Raw genomic sequence first — 18216 nt, forward strand, 5'->3', positions numbered from 1 at the left:
GAAATTTTCTAACTTGTTTGGGATAGTATAGGTTTGTTCATTTATTGTAGTAGTTCTTGCAAAGAAACTTTAATTATAGCCTTGAAAAGATCTTCTGCATCTATCAGAATGGCAAATGCATGATTTTCACTGTCTTGCAGATACCTTTCCTTAAGTAAGTTGTACAGAGTACAGACTTAGTTAATGAGCATTTGTTTCGCACATATATACATCGGTATCCTCATAACACCAATTTGGTACGTACAACCTTCAGATATTAGAGTTTAGCTTCGAGAACTCTAGACTTTTACTAGTCCTTGGTAGCTGTAGATTTGCTGCTCGTAGTGTCTAAATACAACATCAACAACATAACGAGTGAGATCCCACAAGTGGGTTTTGGGGGTGGGGGTGAAGGAATAGGAGGGTGGGATATACACAAACCTTAACCTACCTTGTCTTACTGACTAAATATTACTAGTGAAATCTGTAGCATATAATTTTTGCTACACGGCAGTTTTTTGCTTCTGATCGCTATGCAACTGAAATGCTGCCTATTGCAGGTTGAGTATTACTTCAGCGATGAAAATTTACCTACAGACAAGTTTCTGTTGAAATATGTGACTAGAGACAAGGAAGGGTTTGGTAAGTGTTGGAGCTATTCATTTATGATGAGAAAGGTTCTCATACTGGCTTCATATTGCTTTCCTGCTCCCTGTCTATGTTCATCCATTCTTGGAACTGTTTTTTGGGGATATATGTTTTGTATCCTCTAGTATCTCCCCCATAATGATGCACTCCACTACCTTCTTTATATCTTAAAATCTCAACTGAGTGCTCTATCTTGCAGTCCCTGTGAAAGTACTTGCTTCTTTTAGAAAAGTCAAGAAGCTTACGAAGGAGACATCAGTAATAGCAGCTGCACTTAGGGAATCTTCTCTTCTTGTAAGTCTAACTTCTTCTTGACTATAAAGAATATTGCTTCATACTCCTTTTAATCCCTTTGTCTTTATGCAAAATATTCCTAGGTTATGCCTTTCATTTTCTTTGTTCCTTCTTTTTTTTATTCTGGAGGTTGTAAGTCCTGACGGGAGAAAGGTGAAGCGACTTCATCCTCTTCCATTAAGTGAGATCAAAGATCCCAAGGTATTGCTACTTCTACTGGAACTCAATAAGTATAGTAGATTATAGTTGGGATGAACTTATTCTTATACTTACCATGTTCTAGGTTTGTACCGTATTGGTGGAAAATTTACCTGAGGATCATTCTGTGGATAACCTTCGGTGCATATTTGGCCAGGCTGGAAAGTATGTTTCTTTTTCTTACTCTATTTTCTTTTTTGATTGTTATTATTTTCCTATAAACAACTTTCTTTGAACTTTCTGAACTTCCAGTGTAAAGCATATTACCATCCGTGATCCACACACTGAAAGAGATCCCAGAAAATGCACAACTGCAGAGAAACTGCTCAGTGGTAAGGTAAGTAATTACAGATTCTCTGTCAGAGCATCTGAAGACCTGACTAGTGTAAAGCATGGGATCAGTCTCAAAACAGTTGACCTACATTAGTATTCTAGTTTTCCTAGTAGTTCATGAGAAATATCATCATGTTTAGGGTTCCAAACGGCCATGCTATTGGTGTTTGTATCTAACCACATTGAAGGATATAGGAGAAGTTTTTGAAGTGGCAGTATTACTTCTTCATGCATGCTTTGGACATTTATTAATTTTATCTTTTTCTTAGTTTAGTTGCATGCTGTCGTGGAATATTACTCAGTGGAAGCTGCTGAAAAAGCTGTGAGTATGAAGCAAGGTTCCTCTTCTAGTTCACTTTGGCTGTGTTATTTCATTAAGTCTGATGATTTTCATTTCGGTGGTGGCTATTTCAGGTGTCCATTTTGAATGATGAACAGGATTGGAGATTTGGCTTGCGAGTCAAGCTTCTCAAGAAAACAGTAATTTGTTTTATCTCATCCTTTTTTCCCTGTACACTGAATAATATTATTATTGGTGTATGCAGTGTAACATGTTTTGTTAATTTCTTCAGAACAAGCCTGGCCAAAGTAAGAAATGCTGGAGAGATCAAGATTCTGATAGGAATAACAATATTCAAGCATCTGATCTGGCAGGTAATGAGGAAAACCATTCAAGTGAGCATCCTGTTGATTCACAAGACGAAGAGGTTAGTATTTATTTCTTGTGCAATTTTTAGATTTATGTCTAAATATAGTTGCTTAATAGTAGTAGTAGTAGTAGTATATTCTCGTTAGTGGCTAAAACAGAAGAGTAAGGTGTGGAGAGACAAAGGATGAATGCTACTTTACTATGGATATTTTCCTATTCTTACTATACCTTAAGAAATAGGGTGAAGTGGAAAAATAAAAGAAGAAAAAAGTAGATAAAAACTGATGGCTGGAAGTCAAGGAAGTTGTTGAAACTTGAAAGTCAATACCATAATTAAGGAGCCATCTTGTATGTTGTGTTATGACTGGAAGTCAGAATCAGAATGTCTCTCCTCAGGAAAGCACCCAGCAAGAAATGTCACAACTGACTTAACCAAAAGCTTTATCCTCTGCATTTTGTTTGTGCAATCAACTTCTATGGTTCTTTTCCTATACCTCATCAAAGCCTTATCAAGGTTTATGAGAGAGAAAAAGTTACTCCCTCCTCCTAAAATTATCGTCGCCTTTTGCTTTACATGACACTTAAGACATAATTAATTAGGAGTGACTTTTGACTACTTTAACCTTATTTATATCTTAGCTATGGTCTCTCTCCATTAAATGCTCACTCAATTTATATGTCATCTCCATTTACGAGTATGCAATTGCCAAAGTCACCTTGCTTAGCATATTAACAGTAATGACTAGATAGAACACCTAGGAATAAACTAAATTAACAACTTCAAGAAGTAATAACCCATAATCAAGGACTTTGTTGTCTTCCGGAAAAACTATACTAAGGGTAGGGGAAAAATTAATCAAATTTGCCTGGAACTTCTAAAACAACAAATAATTCAAACAATTTTGTTTTGAAAAAGCGACAAATAATTTGAGACGGAAGTAGTAGATTGAGTTGAACATTTTAGGGCATGGTTTTGAGTCTTTTTGAAAAAAGAAAAGAGAGTCGGGAGAGAAAAAAACAACAGGGAACGATTGGTATAGTCAAAGGTGCGCTTAAGCCCTGAAGTGAGGCTCAAAATGTGTTGAGCGCTTCGCGTCGCTTAATGTGCACTTCAACATTGTCATCAAGATTCTAAGGCAAACTTTTCCTTGCCAATGAACCTCTTATGAAGAGGCGACACTAGATAATTGATATTTCACTTTGTCGTCTTTTTTTTTTTTCAATTTGTTTGTTCATATATTTTTCATACTCATATTTTTCTTTTGTATGCTGTCTAGAGCAGATTCGTTGGAAAGATTTTTTTCCAAATGTGAAATTTTAGTAAAATTGAAATATAAGGATCTTGATCTATTCAATATTAGGAGATTTATGAATCCTAATATCAATGTTCTAAGAAAGTAGTTTTAAATTGGAAGGAAGATAGAGATCCATGAATTTTTTTCATATTATGCTATATTAGATATTCTGAACGCTACTAAGCAAGAACAATATCGGCCCTAGATTTTTTATTATTCACAACGTTCACTAACCCTAACGTCCCCGACCCAACGTTCACCGACCCTTGATCGGTCGACGCCGGCGACGGCGTAGGAGTGCCGGAAACTGGTAAGGTTACGTCCTCACCCCCGTTCTCTCGCCCTAGTCCTCTCAATCCTCTCCCCTCCCCCCTTCCCTTTCTCTCGCCGTCTTCTGAACCAACCAACCACTGCTTTCGCCGTCGAGTTAAGGTCACAGTCGGCTCGACTCCGGCGACATAGGCAGCTCGCAGCTCCGGTCACAGGCCACCGATTCCGGCGGGTCCATCGGAAGGATCTGCTGGTTCCGACCAGACCTGATTCTGTCAGTTCCAGATCTGAGTCCAGCGGGACTCCGGCGAATCTCCGGCGATAATATCCAGGAGACTAGTTTCTGCAATCAGCTTGAAGGGATACAACATTACAACATTCCAACATAACATGCAAGAAACAAGAAATTGGTCTACACGCGTATCCCGGTGATTTCTAACCTTTGCTATTTCCTCCTCCATATTATTTATCGTATTATCTCCTGTATCTTGACTTGCGTGTCTGCTATAGTATATTCGTGACTTGCACCGCTCCTTATTATTTGTTTTGCAGTCCTTGGTGCCAGGCTATTAGTATGCTCTATTTTTCTTACTGTTAGTTTTGTCCTTACCTTGGTTTTGTTTTTTCTCCCTATTTGAGTTTAGTTTTGTTTCTTGATTATTTCTTTTAATTTGTGTGAGCCTTGTATTTCCTGCTGCTTCTTTGTTACTATAATTGTTTATATTTTCTTATATTTTCTTGTAGTAGTGGCTGTGGGCGTTGATGATTGGATAGGGTCATGTTCGAGGGGTTGGGGCGGGGGCTATTGTGGGACCGAGGGAATAGGGAAGGGCGAGGGTAGGAGGGAGGCCAAGGTTTGGCGTTAGGGGCGGTAGAGGAAGACGTGATGATAGAGTTGGTAGGCTGAGGGTTGGGTCTTGGAAGGGGTGAGGAGTGTAGATCTAGAATTAAGTGGGGCGGCTTGACGCCAGTGAATGCGTGGGAGATAGGGGAGAAGTTAGCGGGAAAGGGGGCGTGAGAGTGTAGGGGGGACGTGGATTGTATGTGGGATAGGGTGGCTAGGTGCATCAGGGAGAATGCTAGTGAGGTGTTGGGTGTTTCTAGGGGCCGGACCGGGCATTATCGGGGGATTGGTGGTGGAATGAAGAGGTTAAGAAGAAAGTGGAGACCAAGAAAGGGGCGTATGCTAAGTTGGTTGAGAGTAAGGACAAAGAAGAGAAGCAGGTAAACAGGAAAGAGTACAAGTTAGCTAGGAAGGAGGCTAAGTTTTCAGTTACGGCGGCTAGACGGCAGCATTTGAGAGCTTGTATGCGGGGTTACAGGAGAAAGGGGGGAAAAAGGGTTGTTTGGACTCGCTAAGGCTAGGGAGAGGAAGGGTCGTGACCTCGATCAGGTGAAGTGCATTAAGGGGGAGGATGGTACAGTGTTGGTGGAGGACGGCCACATGAAGAATAGATGGCAATCGTATTTTCATAGGCTCTTGAATGACGAAAGGGATAGAGCTAGTGTGTTAGGGGAGCTAGAGCACTCAGAGGAGTGTCGGGATTTTAGTTATTGTAGACGTTTTAAGGTAGAGGAGGTTAGAGAGGTTGTTCGCAGGATGCGAAGGGGTAGGGCGACGGGGCCTGATGAGATACCTGTGGATTTTTGGAAGTTTTCTGGCGAGGCTGGTTTAAGGTGGTTGACTGGATTGTTTAACGGAATTTTCAAGATGGCGAAAATGCCCGAGGCTTGGAGGTGGAGTACTATGATCCCTCTTTATAAGAACAAGGGTGACATTCAAAGTTGCAATAACTATAGGGGTATTAAGTTGTTGAGTCACTCTATGAAGATTTGGGAGAGAGTGATCGAGGTGAGGCTGAGACGGATAGTGTATTTCGGAGAACCAGTTTGGATTTATGCCCGGCCGCTCGACGATGGAGGCAATTCACCTAGTGCGGAGGCTGATGGAACAGTATAGGGAAAGGAAGAAGGACCTGCACATGGTGTTTATCGACTTGGAGAAGGCATACAACAAAGTCCTCAGGGAGGTGCTTTGGAGATGCTTGGAGGTGAGTGGAGTCTTGATGGCATATATCAGAGCAATTAAGGACATGTATGATGGAGCTAAAACCCAGGTGAGGACGGCGGGAGTAGACTCAAAGTATTTCACTGTCTTGACAGGATTGCATCAGGGATCTACTCTTAGTCCCTTTTTGTTTGCTTTGGTGATAGATGTGTTGACGCAGCGTATTCAAGGAGAGGTGTCTTGGTGTAATCTTTTTGCAGATGATGTAGTTTTGATTGGTGAGACGCGGGGGTGTGTGAATGATAAATTAGAGGTGTGGAGACAAACTCTTGAGTCTAAAGGGTTCAGGTTGAGTAGGAGCAAGACAGAATATTTGAAATGCAAGTTTAATGACGTGAGGCTGGAGAATAAGGTGGTAGTGAAGTTGAAATCACAGGTGGTATGTAAGAGGGATAGTTTCAAGTATCTCAGGTCCGTGATTCAGGGTAACGGTGAGATTGACGAGGATGTCTCGCATCGTATTGGGGCGAGATGGATGAAGTGGAAGCTCGCTTCGGGGGTGTTGTGTGATAAGAAGGTGTCGCCCAAGCTTAAAGGTAAATTCTACAGGGTGGCAATCCGTCCGGCCATCTTGTATGGAGCGGAGTGTTGGCCAGTTAAGAACTCCCACATTCAAAAAATGAAGGTGGCGGAAATGCGGATGTTGCGTTGGATATGTGGGCTGACTAAGGGGGATAGAGTTCGGAATGAGACTATCAGGGAGAAGGTTGGTGTGACTTCAGTGGAGAATAAAATGCGGAAAGTCCGATTGAGATGGTTCGGACACGTGGATGAGGAGGGGCATGGATGCTCCGGTTCGTAGGTGTGAGAGACTAGCTTTGAATGGTTTTAGGCGGGGGTAGGGGTAGGCCGAAGAAGTACGGGGGAGAGGTGATTAGGCGGGACATGGAGCAGTTACAACTCACTGAGGACATGACCCTAACATGACCCTAGATAGGAAGATTTTGAGGACGCGAATTAGGGAAGAAGGCTAGGGTAAGTTTGGGTCGCTAGTGTAGGGCATTACTTGGTGGGGGTATTATTCTTATTATGATACCTTGTTTCATGCTTTATTACGAATCTGTTTACTTTTCTCTGTTTACTATTACTTGTGGGTGTCGTATTTATGTTATGCCATCTTGTCCCATGCTTTACTATGAATTTGTTTATTATTCCGTGTCTCGAGCTGGAGGTCTATCAGAAACAACCTTTCTACTTCTTTAGAGGTAGAGGTATGGACTGCAGACATCTTACTTACTCTCCCCAGACCTCACTATGTGGGAATACACTGGGTTTTTTGTTGTTGTTGTTGTTCATATATTTTTCACTCATGCTTATAGTTATCAGTCTTAGGCTAAACATATATACATTTGTACTTCTTTCCCTCCGTGCCTTTGTTCATTAAAGCCCTCACTTTATTTGTGGTTAAAGCCCCAATAAACCTTAAGAGCTTTTTTGCGCTTTTTTGCTTTTGATAACACTGATTCCCATTTGGTTATATCCATCAAGTCACCACACTGTGGTGTGAGACGCATTTTGAACAAGTAATGGGGTCTCGGGAATATTAGGTTGCTTGCAAAGTTTAAGTTTGTATCTTATAATTCGGATCAGAGGGAAAGCTGTGTATTCTCCCAAAATGTTTTCCTTCGCACGAGACATGTCTGCCGAATGGATTCCGGGTGTATTACTCTTTAAAAAAAAGTATGAAAAGATGAACAAAGAATTTAGATGTTCAAACTAAGTTTTGATTGGGGATAGGAAAGGGAAACAAGTAGCATACTCACCATTAAAGGAAAAGGTTAAAACAGTACCCTGTTGTTTGCTCCTCCTCGTTACTGTTCGTGGTATGGTTATCCACCAAGCACTCTATTGTCAGTCCCATTTTTATTCCGTTGTGCCATTTATCAAACCAATTAACTTTTTTCTCATTCTTGAACTGTCTTCTTATGTTGTACACTTGACAAATAATTGTCTGATGGCAATAGTAAAATTCTGCAGTTTATGGTTTCTTGAGGGTCCATAAAAGCAAAATTTCAGGATTAGTGGAGTAGGTTCCAATATTTCTTGCATATTGTTGATACATGTATTTCTTGCATTGCAGGAGGGAGACCATCCATCAAAGGAGACCACTGGAGAGCATGCACAAAAGGAGAAAAATGGACCCAGGGTGCCAGCCAGAAGTCGAGGTCGTGGAAGGAGAAACAAGCGTGGCACAAATGGACATGGTAATTTTCCGAGGATACTATGCTTATTTGCTCTCTTGCTTCTCCTTGTTCTCTTGAAGTTAATCATATTTGTTTAAACATCTCTAGGGCATGGAACTACTACTTCCACACATGGGGTTGAACCGTCAAAACCTCCTCCTGGTCCAAAAATGCCTGATGGAACCAGAGGATTTGCCGTGGGACGAGGCCGACCTCTTTCTTCATCTCCAAGCTAATGATGTTTTGTTAAATGTGTCTTATTGCAAATATATGCTGTTTGAGGATTGAGTTGCTGTGTAGTAAGTGTGAAGAATGCTTGGATTAGAATATCAATGGTCAGTGCTTCAAATTTGGAAATGTATTCCCGCGTTACAGAATTTTGAGGGTTCCTGGGGATGGAGGTATACATAACGCTGTATTTTCTCTATGTACCATTATGTTATTAAAGGTTATTTTTGTGCCATTTTACTGTTATCGATTTGTCCAGCCAATTTAACGGCTTAGATGATGCTTTCTCTAAATTTGCATTCTGGTAAGATGATTTATTAAAACGACTTACCTTGATATGTCCAATCTAATAACACCATACTAATCCCTATGTGATTATGCAGGGAAAATCCCTCCCAAAGCCGATCTTTTAGGAACTCAGTTTGACTGGATGAAAGGGCTATAAAATTTCAATCCATAATGGAACTTCATTCTCATTCTCTAAATGCTTACCAATATGATGAGATATATTGTCATTGCTGATCCATTAAGAAAAGCTCACTCTTGCCAACCTCACATAAATTATGGTTGTCTAAATTAATTAATCTTTTTTAAGCTGACATCCACTTATCATAGGACTATCAAAAAAATTTTAAACTGATGATGAGTGGATAGTCTTTGAGGTCCTTTGCCCTCCTAGAAAATTTCAGCAGAATCCTTGGCAGCTGGATTTGAATTCTAATCTCAACACTTCTCTTGTTTCTGCCTCTGTCCTATCTTGTTTAACAATGCTCAATTTCTTCCCAGCAATGTCTGGTTGTTTTAAAAAATATTGTGATAAAATTCTCTCCTGGATTGCTCTATCAGTATGCTGCCTGGATAGCTATTTAGAGCAAACAATATGGTAGACTCTTTAGAATTTCTACCCAGCACCACAATTGGAAACAATTAGAATTCCTCCTCTTTCGGTAGGTCCCAGGTTCGAGCCTTGAAAGAGAAGTTCTGCCCTTCAAGCAGCCCAAAAAGAAGGACTTTGAAGGACTAATCACAGCCCAAAAAGATGACTACCCTGGGGAAAAATATACAACAAATTCACATACGCGGAAAAATATACAACAAATTCACATACGCATCAGAACTAATCGGATTAGAATCCCAATACTTTAAATCGAAAACCACTAACCAACACCATGCATCAAAATTACTATCATTGAACTATTGATCATAACATTTCTAATACATAATCTAAAAATACAGGGAGAGGGAGAGATCAGTCAATAGAACTCTCACTTTGGAAAGGTATTATCCTGCATAAAGGCTTATATCATCTTAATAAGTAAAAGTAGCTGCCAAGACATGCTGCACCTTAAAAACATCAACATCATCCCTTGAGGACGGGTCCGAGGTAATCACCCTCCAAGCTCACAACTACTTGGAATTCCTTCTCTTCCTCCACATACCTAGCTCCAACCACGATGAAGCGCACCACAGTGCCTTTCTTAATTCTTGGCATTTTCTCATTTATAAAGAAAGGATTTTCTCCTGGCATATACTTATAATCCACCATCTTCTGGTGAGAGAGGAATACCTTGTCAGTGGGGCCACACCTCAAGAAGACACCTTGCTTCAAGATCTTGTGAACAACCCCTTCCAATGTCTCTCCACGGAGTATCTTGAAGGTTACACAATTGAATTCTACAGGGAAAATCACATCACCAGTGTGTTTTCGAACTATACCCTCCCCAATCTTCTTCAACGTAGTTACATACATAAAGTAACCAAGATCTTTTGACGCCTTCTTGAAAGCAAAGTCTTCCAAGAGGCGAATAACAATTGCCTTCTGAAGCAATAAACCTTCAACCTCAAGTTTCTCAGTCGGGATAATCACATTCCATGACAACTGATGTGTTGAATACATTTTAAATGACCTGTCACAAATTAAATCAAATGACAGTGGGCTTTATCAAGATTGCCTTACAAAAAAACCAATGCAGTCACAGTAATGCTAGTAGGGAAGTTCAAGAAAATTGATGCAGTGCATATTTGCTGAGAAGATTTGCAATCCCCACAAACACTGTTAAGGTGCAAAAGATCCTGGGCAGGGAACCGCAAGAGACAGTATGGTACATCAAATAAGGATTTGGACGTAGTATTCTTAACTAGCAATATCAGCCGTCTTTCCCCCAAATAAGTTGCAGAGATTGGCTTGAAACATCACAGGCAAACATAAAGGACTACACAAGTTGATATATGAAAATAGGACATTGTCACAATTGTAGTTAATACTGTACACTTCAACAGTAACATTGTCACAAAAGTAGTTGCTACTGTACACGTTAGCAAAGTTAGTGAGTCCAAGTTAGCAGTTGGTTAGCCTAGTTAGTTGGAGTAGTTATCAGATATTCCTTGTCAGTTGGAGGCTAGAAGCTTCTCAATTCCATATATAGATATTGTACTCAATTGTTCAATATTATCAATAATATTCTCAAGTTCAATACTTCATCTTCTTCTTATCTTTCATTAATTGAGCTGGAACACTCGGGCAATCCCTGTAATTCCCCTGTGCAGCTATTGGTTTCTCGAAGTCCATTAGTGAAATCCTGATTTTAGGTATCATTGGTATCAGAGAAAGTAATTCTCGACAACAATGGCAAAAGGAGGAAGGCAAAATGGTGAATCGGTTAGTGATTCAACTGGCGATGGAGGTGATTTAAAGGAATGGATGCAGAAATTAGTTTTCGAAATTGGGATTCTCAAACCAGAAGTGGCTAATTTGAAGCACTTGGATTAAACAGTTGCTGAATTGAAGGAACAACTGGAAGTTAATAGAAGAGGGGGGGTTCCCTGTAGCGATCGGAGTTGGAACTTCAAGGGAAAGACAAATGAGAGAGGAAGAGATAAGGGATCCTAATTCAGTGGGTTTTCAAAAATATGGCATTTCTAGATATGCAAAGCTGGATTTCCCTAAATTTTCTGGTGAAAATGTGAAGTAAGTTGAACAACATTCAGTTTTGATGAAGTTTCTACGGAGAAGGGAATTGGTTCAACTACAGTGCATCTAGAAGGAGAAGCAATGCAATGACACTAGTCTTATTTGAGGTACAGACAATACACTTCTCCCCCTACTTGTAATGAATATGTGATGGCATTAGTAGAGATATTTGGTTTGAATTTTAATGGTCCAATGGAGGAAATTAAAAAGATTAAACAAACTGGAGTTGTTGGGGAGCAGCAAGCCTTATTTGGAAGTATGTTAACTAGGGTCAACTTGTCACAAGAAAATGCAATCAGTTATTTTCTTGTAGGCCATAAGAAAGAGGTGAATATTGTTGTAAAGTTGACTCATTGCACTACATTACCACAGTTGTATAAGTCTGCTAGTATACAAGAAGCATATTTAGAGGCTTAGGCTAAATTGTACAGACATACAACAACAAATTTTGGTTCTGCCTACAAGGTCACTGGTCAAAGGTCCTAAACTAGAGCATTTGTACCAAGCCCTAGGACTGAAGGTGTTGCTGGCAAACCAGGCATTAAATTGGAGAATGTTGAGTTTGGATGAAATCAATGAGTAGGGGTCCAAATGATTGTGTTACTTCTACATAGAGAAATGTGTTACCTCAACATAAATGGTAGCTGCGACAAATGGAAATGGAATGAAAGTGGATAGAGGGTGTGTTTGGTATGACGGAAAACATTTTCTGGAAAATGTTTTTCAATTTTCTCATGTTTGGTTGGCTTAAAGGTTTTGAAAAATGTGTTTCAAATCAACTTATTTTCCTCAAATCTAAGGAAAATGACCTCCCTTCAAAAAGTAAGAAAAACATTTTTCAAAACTCTCTTTCAACCTCATTCTTAATTTGAAATATTCATACAACTCTCAAAATCACCCATCCCTACTCCGATCCTCAATCCTCCACCCCCGCCCCCACCCCCACCCTTCCCCCTACCATCCCTATTAAAAAAATATTTTAAATTTTTTTCTTACCTCACCCCCTACCCAAAACCCTACTCCCTTCCCCTTTCTAATTTTTTTTTTTTTTTTTTAAAAGTTCAAACTTTTTTCTTACCTCCCTTACCCGACCACCCTACCAACTTCCTCTCCCACCCAAAAAAAAAATATTAAATTTTTTAAATTTATTTTTTGAAAATTTTTTATTTTTTTCTTACCCCACCTCATTCCCCTACTCCGACCCCCACCCCCATTCAAAAAAAAATTTTAAATTTTTTTCTTACCTCGCTCTTACTCCCCTACCCCTATCCCCACCCCATAATAGCCCCCCAACATCCCCCCCCCCCCCCCTCCCCCCAAAAAAATTGTTTTTTTAAAAAATCAAAATTATTTTCTTAACCGCCCTTACTACCTATTTTGACAACCCCACCTCCCACCTACCAACCCCCTCTTCAAAAAAAAATATTTTTAATTTATTTTTTAAGAAAAATTCAAAACTTTTTCTTATCCCACCCTTTTTCTCATATCCGATCTCATTGTTTTGTTAAATATATACAAATACTTTTAGAAAATATATATTTATCCAATTTGCATAACGAACACACGAATATAAGTAAGAAACAACTTATTTTTCTCGAAAATATTTTTCCTCCTTCATATCGAACACCCTTAAAAAATATCTTTTTAAGATCAAAAATTACTTTTTTAAAATGTATTTTTACGCTTTAACTAAATACTAAAATGTATTTTTTGAAAAATATTTTTTCGTTCACCAACCAAACACTACAAAGTATTTTTCAGAAAATATTTTCCATTCACCAACCAAACATAGGAAAACAAGTAAGAAATCAACTTGTTTTCCAAGAAAACATTTTCTAGGAAAACATTTTCCTTCATACCAAACACACCCAGAGTTTGTCAAAATTTCCTGGTTGCTACAAGGGGCTGAGTTCACTGCTGAATTCTTGTTGTTACCCTTGGGTTCTTGTGGAGTTTATTGGGAGTGCAATAGCTACTGACACTAGGATAGGAGATATTAAAAAGAATTTCAGGTAGTTAACCATGGAATTTATGTACAGGGGAAAGAAGCATGTTTTGAGAGGATCAGGCAAACAACTGGAAACATCAAGTGGTCGAACAATTGAGAAACACTCAGGTAATGGATCACAACGCTGCATGATTCAAGTAATACCTGTTATGTGTTATATATTACAATGTGCTGCAGTAGAAACTTAAGAAAATACAGTAGAACAACCTAAGCTAACTGAGTTGTTGATTGAATTCAAGAAATAATTTGATGAACCTGCTGCACTATCACCCTCTAGTGGGGTGTTTGACTATAGAATTGTTTTACAATCTGGTACCAAGCGTGTGAACAAAAGACCATATAAATATCCATCTATAGAAAAGGATATAATTGAAGGATTGGTACAACAAATAATAGACCAAGGGACAGTACAAACTAGTTGTAGTCCATTGGCATCACCTGTGGTTTTAGTTGGGGAAAGAATGGTTCTTGGAGATTATGTGTAGACTACAAAGAATTGAATAAGAACATTGTGAAAAACAATTTCCTATTCCTATTGTTGAAGATTTGTTGGATGAGTTAGGAGGTTCTAAAATTTTTTCCAAGATTGATCTAAGGTCTGGATATCATCAACTACGAATGGCATCTGAAGATGATCCAAGACTACATTTAGAATTCATTCTAACCATTTTGAATACTTCTTGATGCCATTTGTATTGTCCAATGCACCATTAACCTTTCAAGGGCTAATGGATACAGTGTTCAAAAATTTTCTCAGGAAATTTGTGTTGGTATTCTTTGATGACATTTTGATACATAGTCAGAGTTTTGATGATCATATACTTCACTTAAGAGTTGTTTTTCTGGAAATGGAGAATCATCAGTTGTTTGTCAAACAAAGTGTTTCTTTAGTATTTAAAGAATTGAGTACTTGAGGCATTTCGTCTCAGATGAGGGGGTATCTATTGATGTTTTAAAGGTTGCAGCAGTTAGAAATTGGCCTTTATTTACTACTAAGCAATTAAGAGGCTTCCTTTGTTTAGTTGGTTACTATAAGAGATTTGTTCAAGGGTCTAGAGTTATTAGTAGACCACTAACTGATATATTAAATAAAGACAACCTCAAGTGGTCATCATAAGCTACTTTAGCTATGGAATAACTCAAGGCTACACTCACTCATTCTCTTGTATTAGTTTTGCCTGATACAAATAAGACCTTTATTATAGAGATGGATGTTTGTGGTCATGGCATTGGGGTTGTGTTGATGCAACAAAGTCACACCATAGCCCTTATCAATAGATCTCTTTCACCAAGGCATGCTGCTATATCTGTGTATTATAGAGAACTATTAACTATTGTTTATGCAGTAACTAAGTGGTTTCAATATTTGTTGGGACAAAAATTCATTATTAGAACAGACCAAAAAGCTTTAAAGTACCTCATGAAGCATACTAACACAAATTCTCAGTTGATGTGGTTGACTAAACTAATGCAATTTGACTATTCTATAAAATATAAGAAAGGGGTTAGTAATAAAGCGGCTGATGCACTTTCAAGGGTCACTGGTGTTGAATTAATAACACTGATTATCTCTAACACTAACTCTGATCTATTGTAAGCTATTTCTCAGAGTTGGATTACTGATACTGAGATGCAGACTCTTATTTCCAAGTAGCAATCTAATCCTATTGGAAGTTCTAAGTTTTCTTAGAATAAAAATTAACTCAGAAGAAAAGGCAAGTTAGTGGTGCGAAATGTTCCTCAGTTAAGGAAAGACATCATAGCTTTATGACACTCTACTGATAGTGGTGGTCATTCAGGTGTGGATGTTACATTGAAGAGATTACTCATTTTATTCTACTGGAAGGGTATATAGAAAGATGTAAAGCAATTTGTGTTGACATGTGATGTTTGTCAAAGAAATAAAGTTGATCTAGCTACTTATCCTAGACTATTGCAACCCCTGCATATTCCAGATGTGGTGCGGTCTCATATCAGCATAGACTTTATTGATGGTCTTCCTAAAATTAGGTGTCTATTAGGTTATTTTGATGGTGGTTGATAGATTGAGCAAGTATGTTTGCTTTATTCCTCTTAAACATTCATACACTACTGAATATGTGGCTAAAGTTATCCTTAAGGAGGTGATCAGTTTGCATGGTTTTTTGGACAACATCGCTACTGATGGAAATGGTGTGTTCTTGAGTATATTTTGGCAAGAATTATTTTCACTGCTAGAGATTCAGCTTAACACTTCATCAGTTTACCACCCTTAGTGTGATGGTCAGACTAAAGTAGTAAACAGGTGTTTAGAAACATACTTAAGGTGTTTTTGTGTTGTCAATACAACTTATTGGGTTGACTACTTACCAATGGTTGAATATTGGTTACACATCTCATCATAACTCTATGTAGACTACACCTTATGAGGCACTTTATGGAAGGCCTACTCTACTCCGTCTACCTTATCTATTTGATGAATCTGCTTCTGCAAAGGTAGATAATACACTCTTAAATAGAGAACTAAGACTACAACTCCTTCAACATCACTTGGTTAGAGCACAAAATAGGATGAAGCAACAGGCAGATCTCCATAGATCTGAGAAATCTTTTGAGTTGGTGACTGGGTATATTTCAAGACTCAATCTTATAGGCAATCTACTATGTCTACTCAACCTTTTCATAAACTTGTTGCTAGATACTATGGACTATTCCAAGCTGCTAAGAAGATTGGCCTTGTGGCTTACACTTTGTTCTTCTCTGCTGGGTGAAATACATCCTACAGTGCATGTTCTCTTGCTTAAAAGGTGTCACTAGGTGCCTGATCATTTATCGTATTCACTTATGACTGATATTGTTAGTTCCTTTTGCCCTCAGCCTACAACTATACTACAAAGAAGAATGGTGAAGAAAGGCAACAAGGTTGTTGCTCAAACTTTGGTTCAATGGGAAAGGTTGCCTGCTCATTGTGCTACTTTGAAATTTACTACTGCTTTGCAAATTAGATTTCCTCATTTTTATGTTGGAGGAAAAGGATCTTTTCTACTATAGGAGTACTAATATATGAAAATAGGACATTGTCACAATAGTATTTAATATTGTACACTTCAACAGTAACATTGTCACAAAAGTAAACTACTGTACAAGTCAGCAAAGTTAGCTAGTTCAAGTTAGAGGTTGGTTAGCCTAGTTAGTTAGAGTAGTTATCAGATATTCCTAGTCAGCTGGAGTCTAGAAACTTGAGAAAATTGAGTACAGGGCGACAAACAACTTTAACCAGCTAAGTCAAAGCATCACTTAAATTCAATCAAGTTAATTGGGGTGTAAAGTGTAATTTTTTAAAACTTATTAACTTTTTAAGAAATATTTCTTCTCATTCCAAATTATAAATTTTAGAATTTCTCCCGTTCTCTTATCTTTCCAATCTTTCTTTCTCTCTGCAAATTTCTTTTCCTTTTCTCTCTCCAAATTTCTTTCCTGTCAAATGGCGATACATAAAATGTGATGGAGGGAATATTTTTTTTCTTTCTCTCTTCATATTTTCCTCTTCCTCCGTTTTCTCTTCTTCTTTTTCTTTCCCTTTTCATTGTCATTCTTCTTCTTTTTTTTTAATTTTTTATGGACTATTTTTTAAATTTTGAGAAGTTTGAAAAGCTAATTTTTGTAAATAAAAAATTATTGAAGAAATAATGCAGAAAATTAAGCAACTATGATAGTTGTTTCAGCAATTACGGTAATTGCAGCAACAACTATTATTAGTTTTTGCAAAAATTATGATAATAGTTGTAACAACTATTATTAGTTATTGTGTTACGATAATTATTGTAGTTGTTATAGCAACTATCAAAGTTTTTATAGTAATTATCGTAGTTGTTGTAACAACTATCAAAGTTGCTGCAGCAATTATCGAAGTTGTGGAAACAACTATGACTGTTGTTGCAATAACTTCGATATTTACTTAATTTCTGAAAAAAGATGTGGTAGAGGAGAAGTCCACGAAGAAGATAGTATTTATGATAATGGGGGAGGTGGTGGTGATGGTGGTGACGCCGAAAGAGAAGGTGACGATTATTGGGGTGGTGATGATGGAAAAGAAAAAAGAAAACATGTGATGGTTGTGTAGAGGGAGGAAATGGTGGTGGATCTGGAAGAGGTAGCAATGGTGGTGGTGGTGATGGTGCGAGAAGAGGTAATAGAAGAGGTGTGGAGGGCGTGGGGTATGGTGAAGAAAGTAGGGATCTTTGTATAAATAATAAAACTCTGCTTCGGGAGTCTTATGTGATAAGAAAGTGCCCCCGAAGCTTAAAGTTAGTTCTACAGAGTGGCAGTTCGGTCGGCTATGTTGTATGGAGTGAAGTGTTGCCAGTTAAGAACTTTCGCATCCAAAAGTTGAAGGAGGCGGAGATGAGAATGTTACGATGGATGTGTGGACATACCAAGAAAGATAGGGTGAGGAATGAGATTATTTCGGAGAAGGTGGGAGTTTCTTCAGTGGAGGACAAGATGCGAGAAGTGAGATTACGTTGGTTTGGGAACGTGATGAGGAGGGGCTAGAATGCTCCAGTGAGGAGGTGTGAGACACTAGCTATGAATGGTTTTAGGCGGGGTAGAGGTAGACCTAAGAAATATTGGAGGGAGGTGATTAGGCATGATATGGAGCAGTTACAGCTTACGGAGGACATGACCCTTGATAGGAAGCTGTGAAGGACGTGGATTAGGATAGAGAATTAGGGGGTGAGTAGAGAATTAGGGGGTGAGGGTGTGTTGATAACAGTAAAGGAGTGTTCTTTTGTGTCTTTAGTTTTTTGTTCGTGGTGTTGTGTAAGATCTATGATTTCAGTAAGATAGTTCTTAGTATTATCTTGTAGTTGTAGTATTATCTTGTGGCTAGCGGTGTTAGTTTATGTTGCATACTGTACTACTTTATATGCACTTATCTTTTGTATTTGTTATACTGTTATTGGTTCTAAGTCGAGGGTCCATCGAAAACAGCCTCTTTACTTCACTTGAGGTAGTGGTATGGTCTGCGTACACTCTACCCTCCCCAGACCCCACTATATGGGAATACAGTGGGTATGTTTTTGTTGTTGTTGTAAACATTTTTGTCACTCGT

General features: G+C 38.5%; 2 protein-coding genes across 2 annotated transcripts in view; one reads left to right on the forward strand and one right to left on the reverse strand.

Moving 5' to 3' along the window:
- The window catches only part of LOC107859108 (la-related protein 6A), an 11915-nt gene extending 3535 nt beyond the window's left edge, over positions 1-8380 (forward strand). Inside the window, exons 2-11 of the mRNA XM_016704005.2 lie at positions 540-621; positions 827-921; positions 1051-1122; positions 1205-1284; positions 1372-1456; positions 1727-1774; positions 1867-1932; positions 2025-2159; positions 7815-7938; positions 8026-8380. Coding sequence (XP_016559491.1) covers positions 540-621; positions 827-921; positions 1051-1122; positions 1205-1284; positions 1372-1456; positions 1727-1774; positions 1867-1932; positions 2025-2159; positions 7815-7938; positions 8026-8153 — 915 coding nt within the window. The 3' untranslated portion in view covers positions 8154-8380. The remainder of the gene's footprint in view (positions 1-539; positions 622-826; positions 922-1050; positions 1123-1204; positions 1285-1371; positions 1457-1726; positions 1775-1866; positions 1933-2024; positions 2160-7814; positions 7939-8025) is intronic.
- A 935-nt stretch (positions 8381-9315) lies between these two features.
- LOC107859110 (DNA-directed RNA polymerase V subunit 7-like) lies at positions 9316-11899 on the reverse strand. Its single transcript, XM_047406710.1, has one exon. The coding sequence runs from the start codon at positions 10040-10042 to the stop codon at positions 9506-9508; it is 537 nt and encodes a 178-aa protein (XP_047262666.1). The 5' UTR covers positions 10043-11899; the 3' UTR covers positions 9316-9505.
- Positions 11900-18216: the final 6317 nt, after the last annotated feature.

Source organism: Capsicum annuum, chromosome 2 (genome assembly GCF_002878395.1).
Source record: "Capsicum annuum cultivar UCD-10X-F1 chromosome 2, UCD10Xv1.1, whole genome shotgun sequence".
NCBI classification, from domain to species: domain Eukaryota; kingdom Viridiplantae; phylum Streptophyta; class Magnoliopsida; order Solanales; family Solanaceae; genus Capsicum; species Capsicum annuum.

Excerpts from the sequence above, each read along its gene's own strand:
- LOC107859110 (XM_047406710.1), bottom strand. The coding sequence starts at position 10,042 with ATGTATTCAACACATCAGTTGTCATGGAATGTGATTATCCCGACTGAG.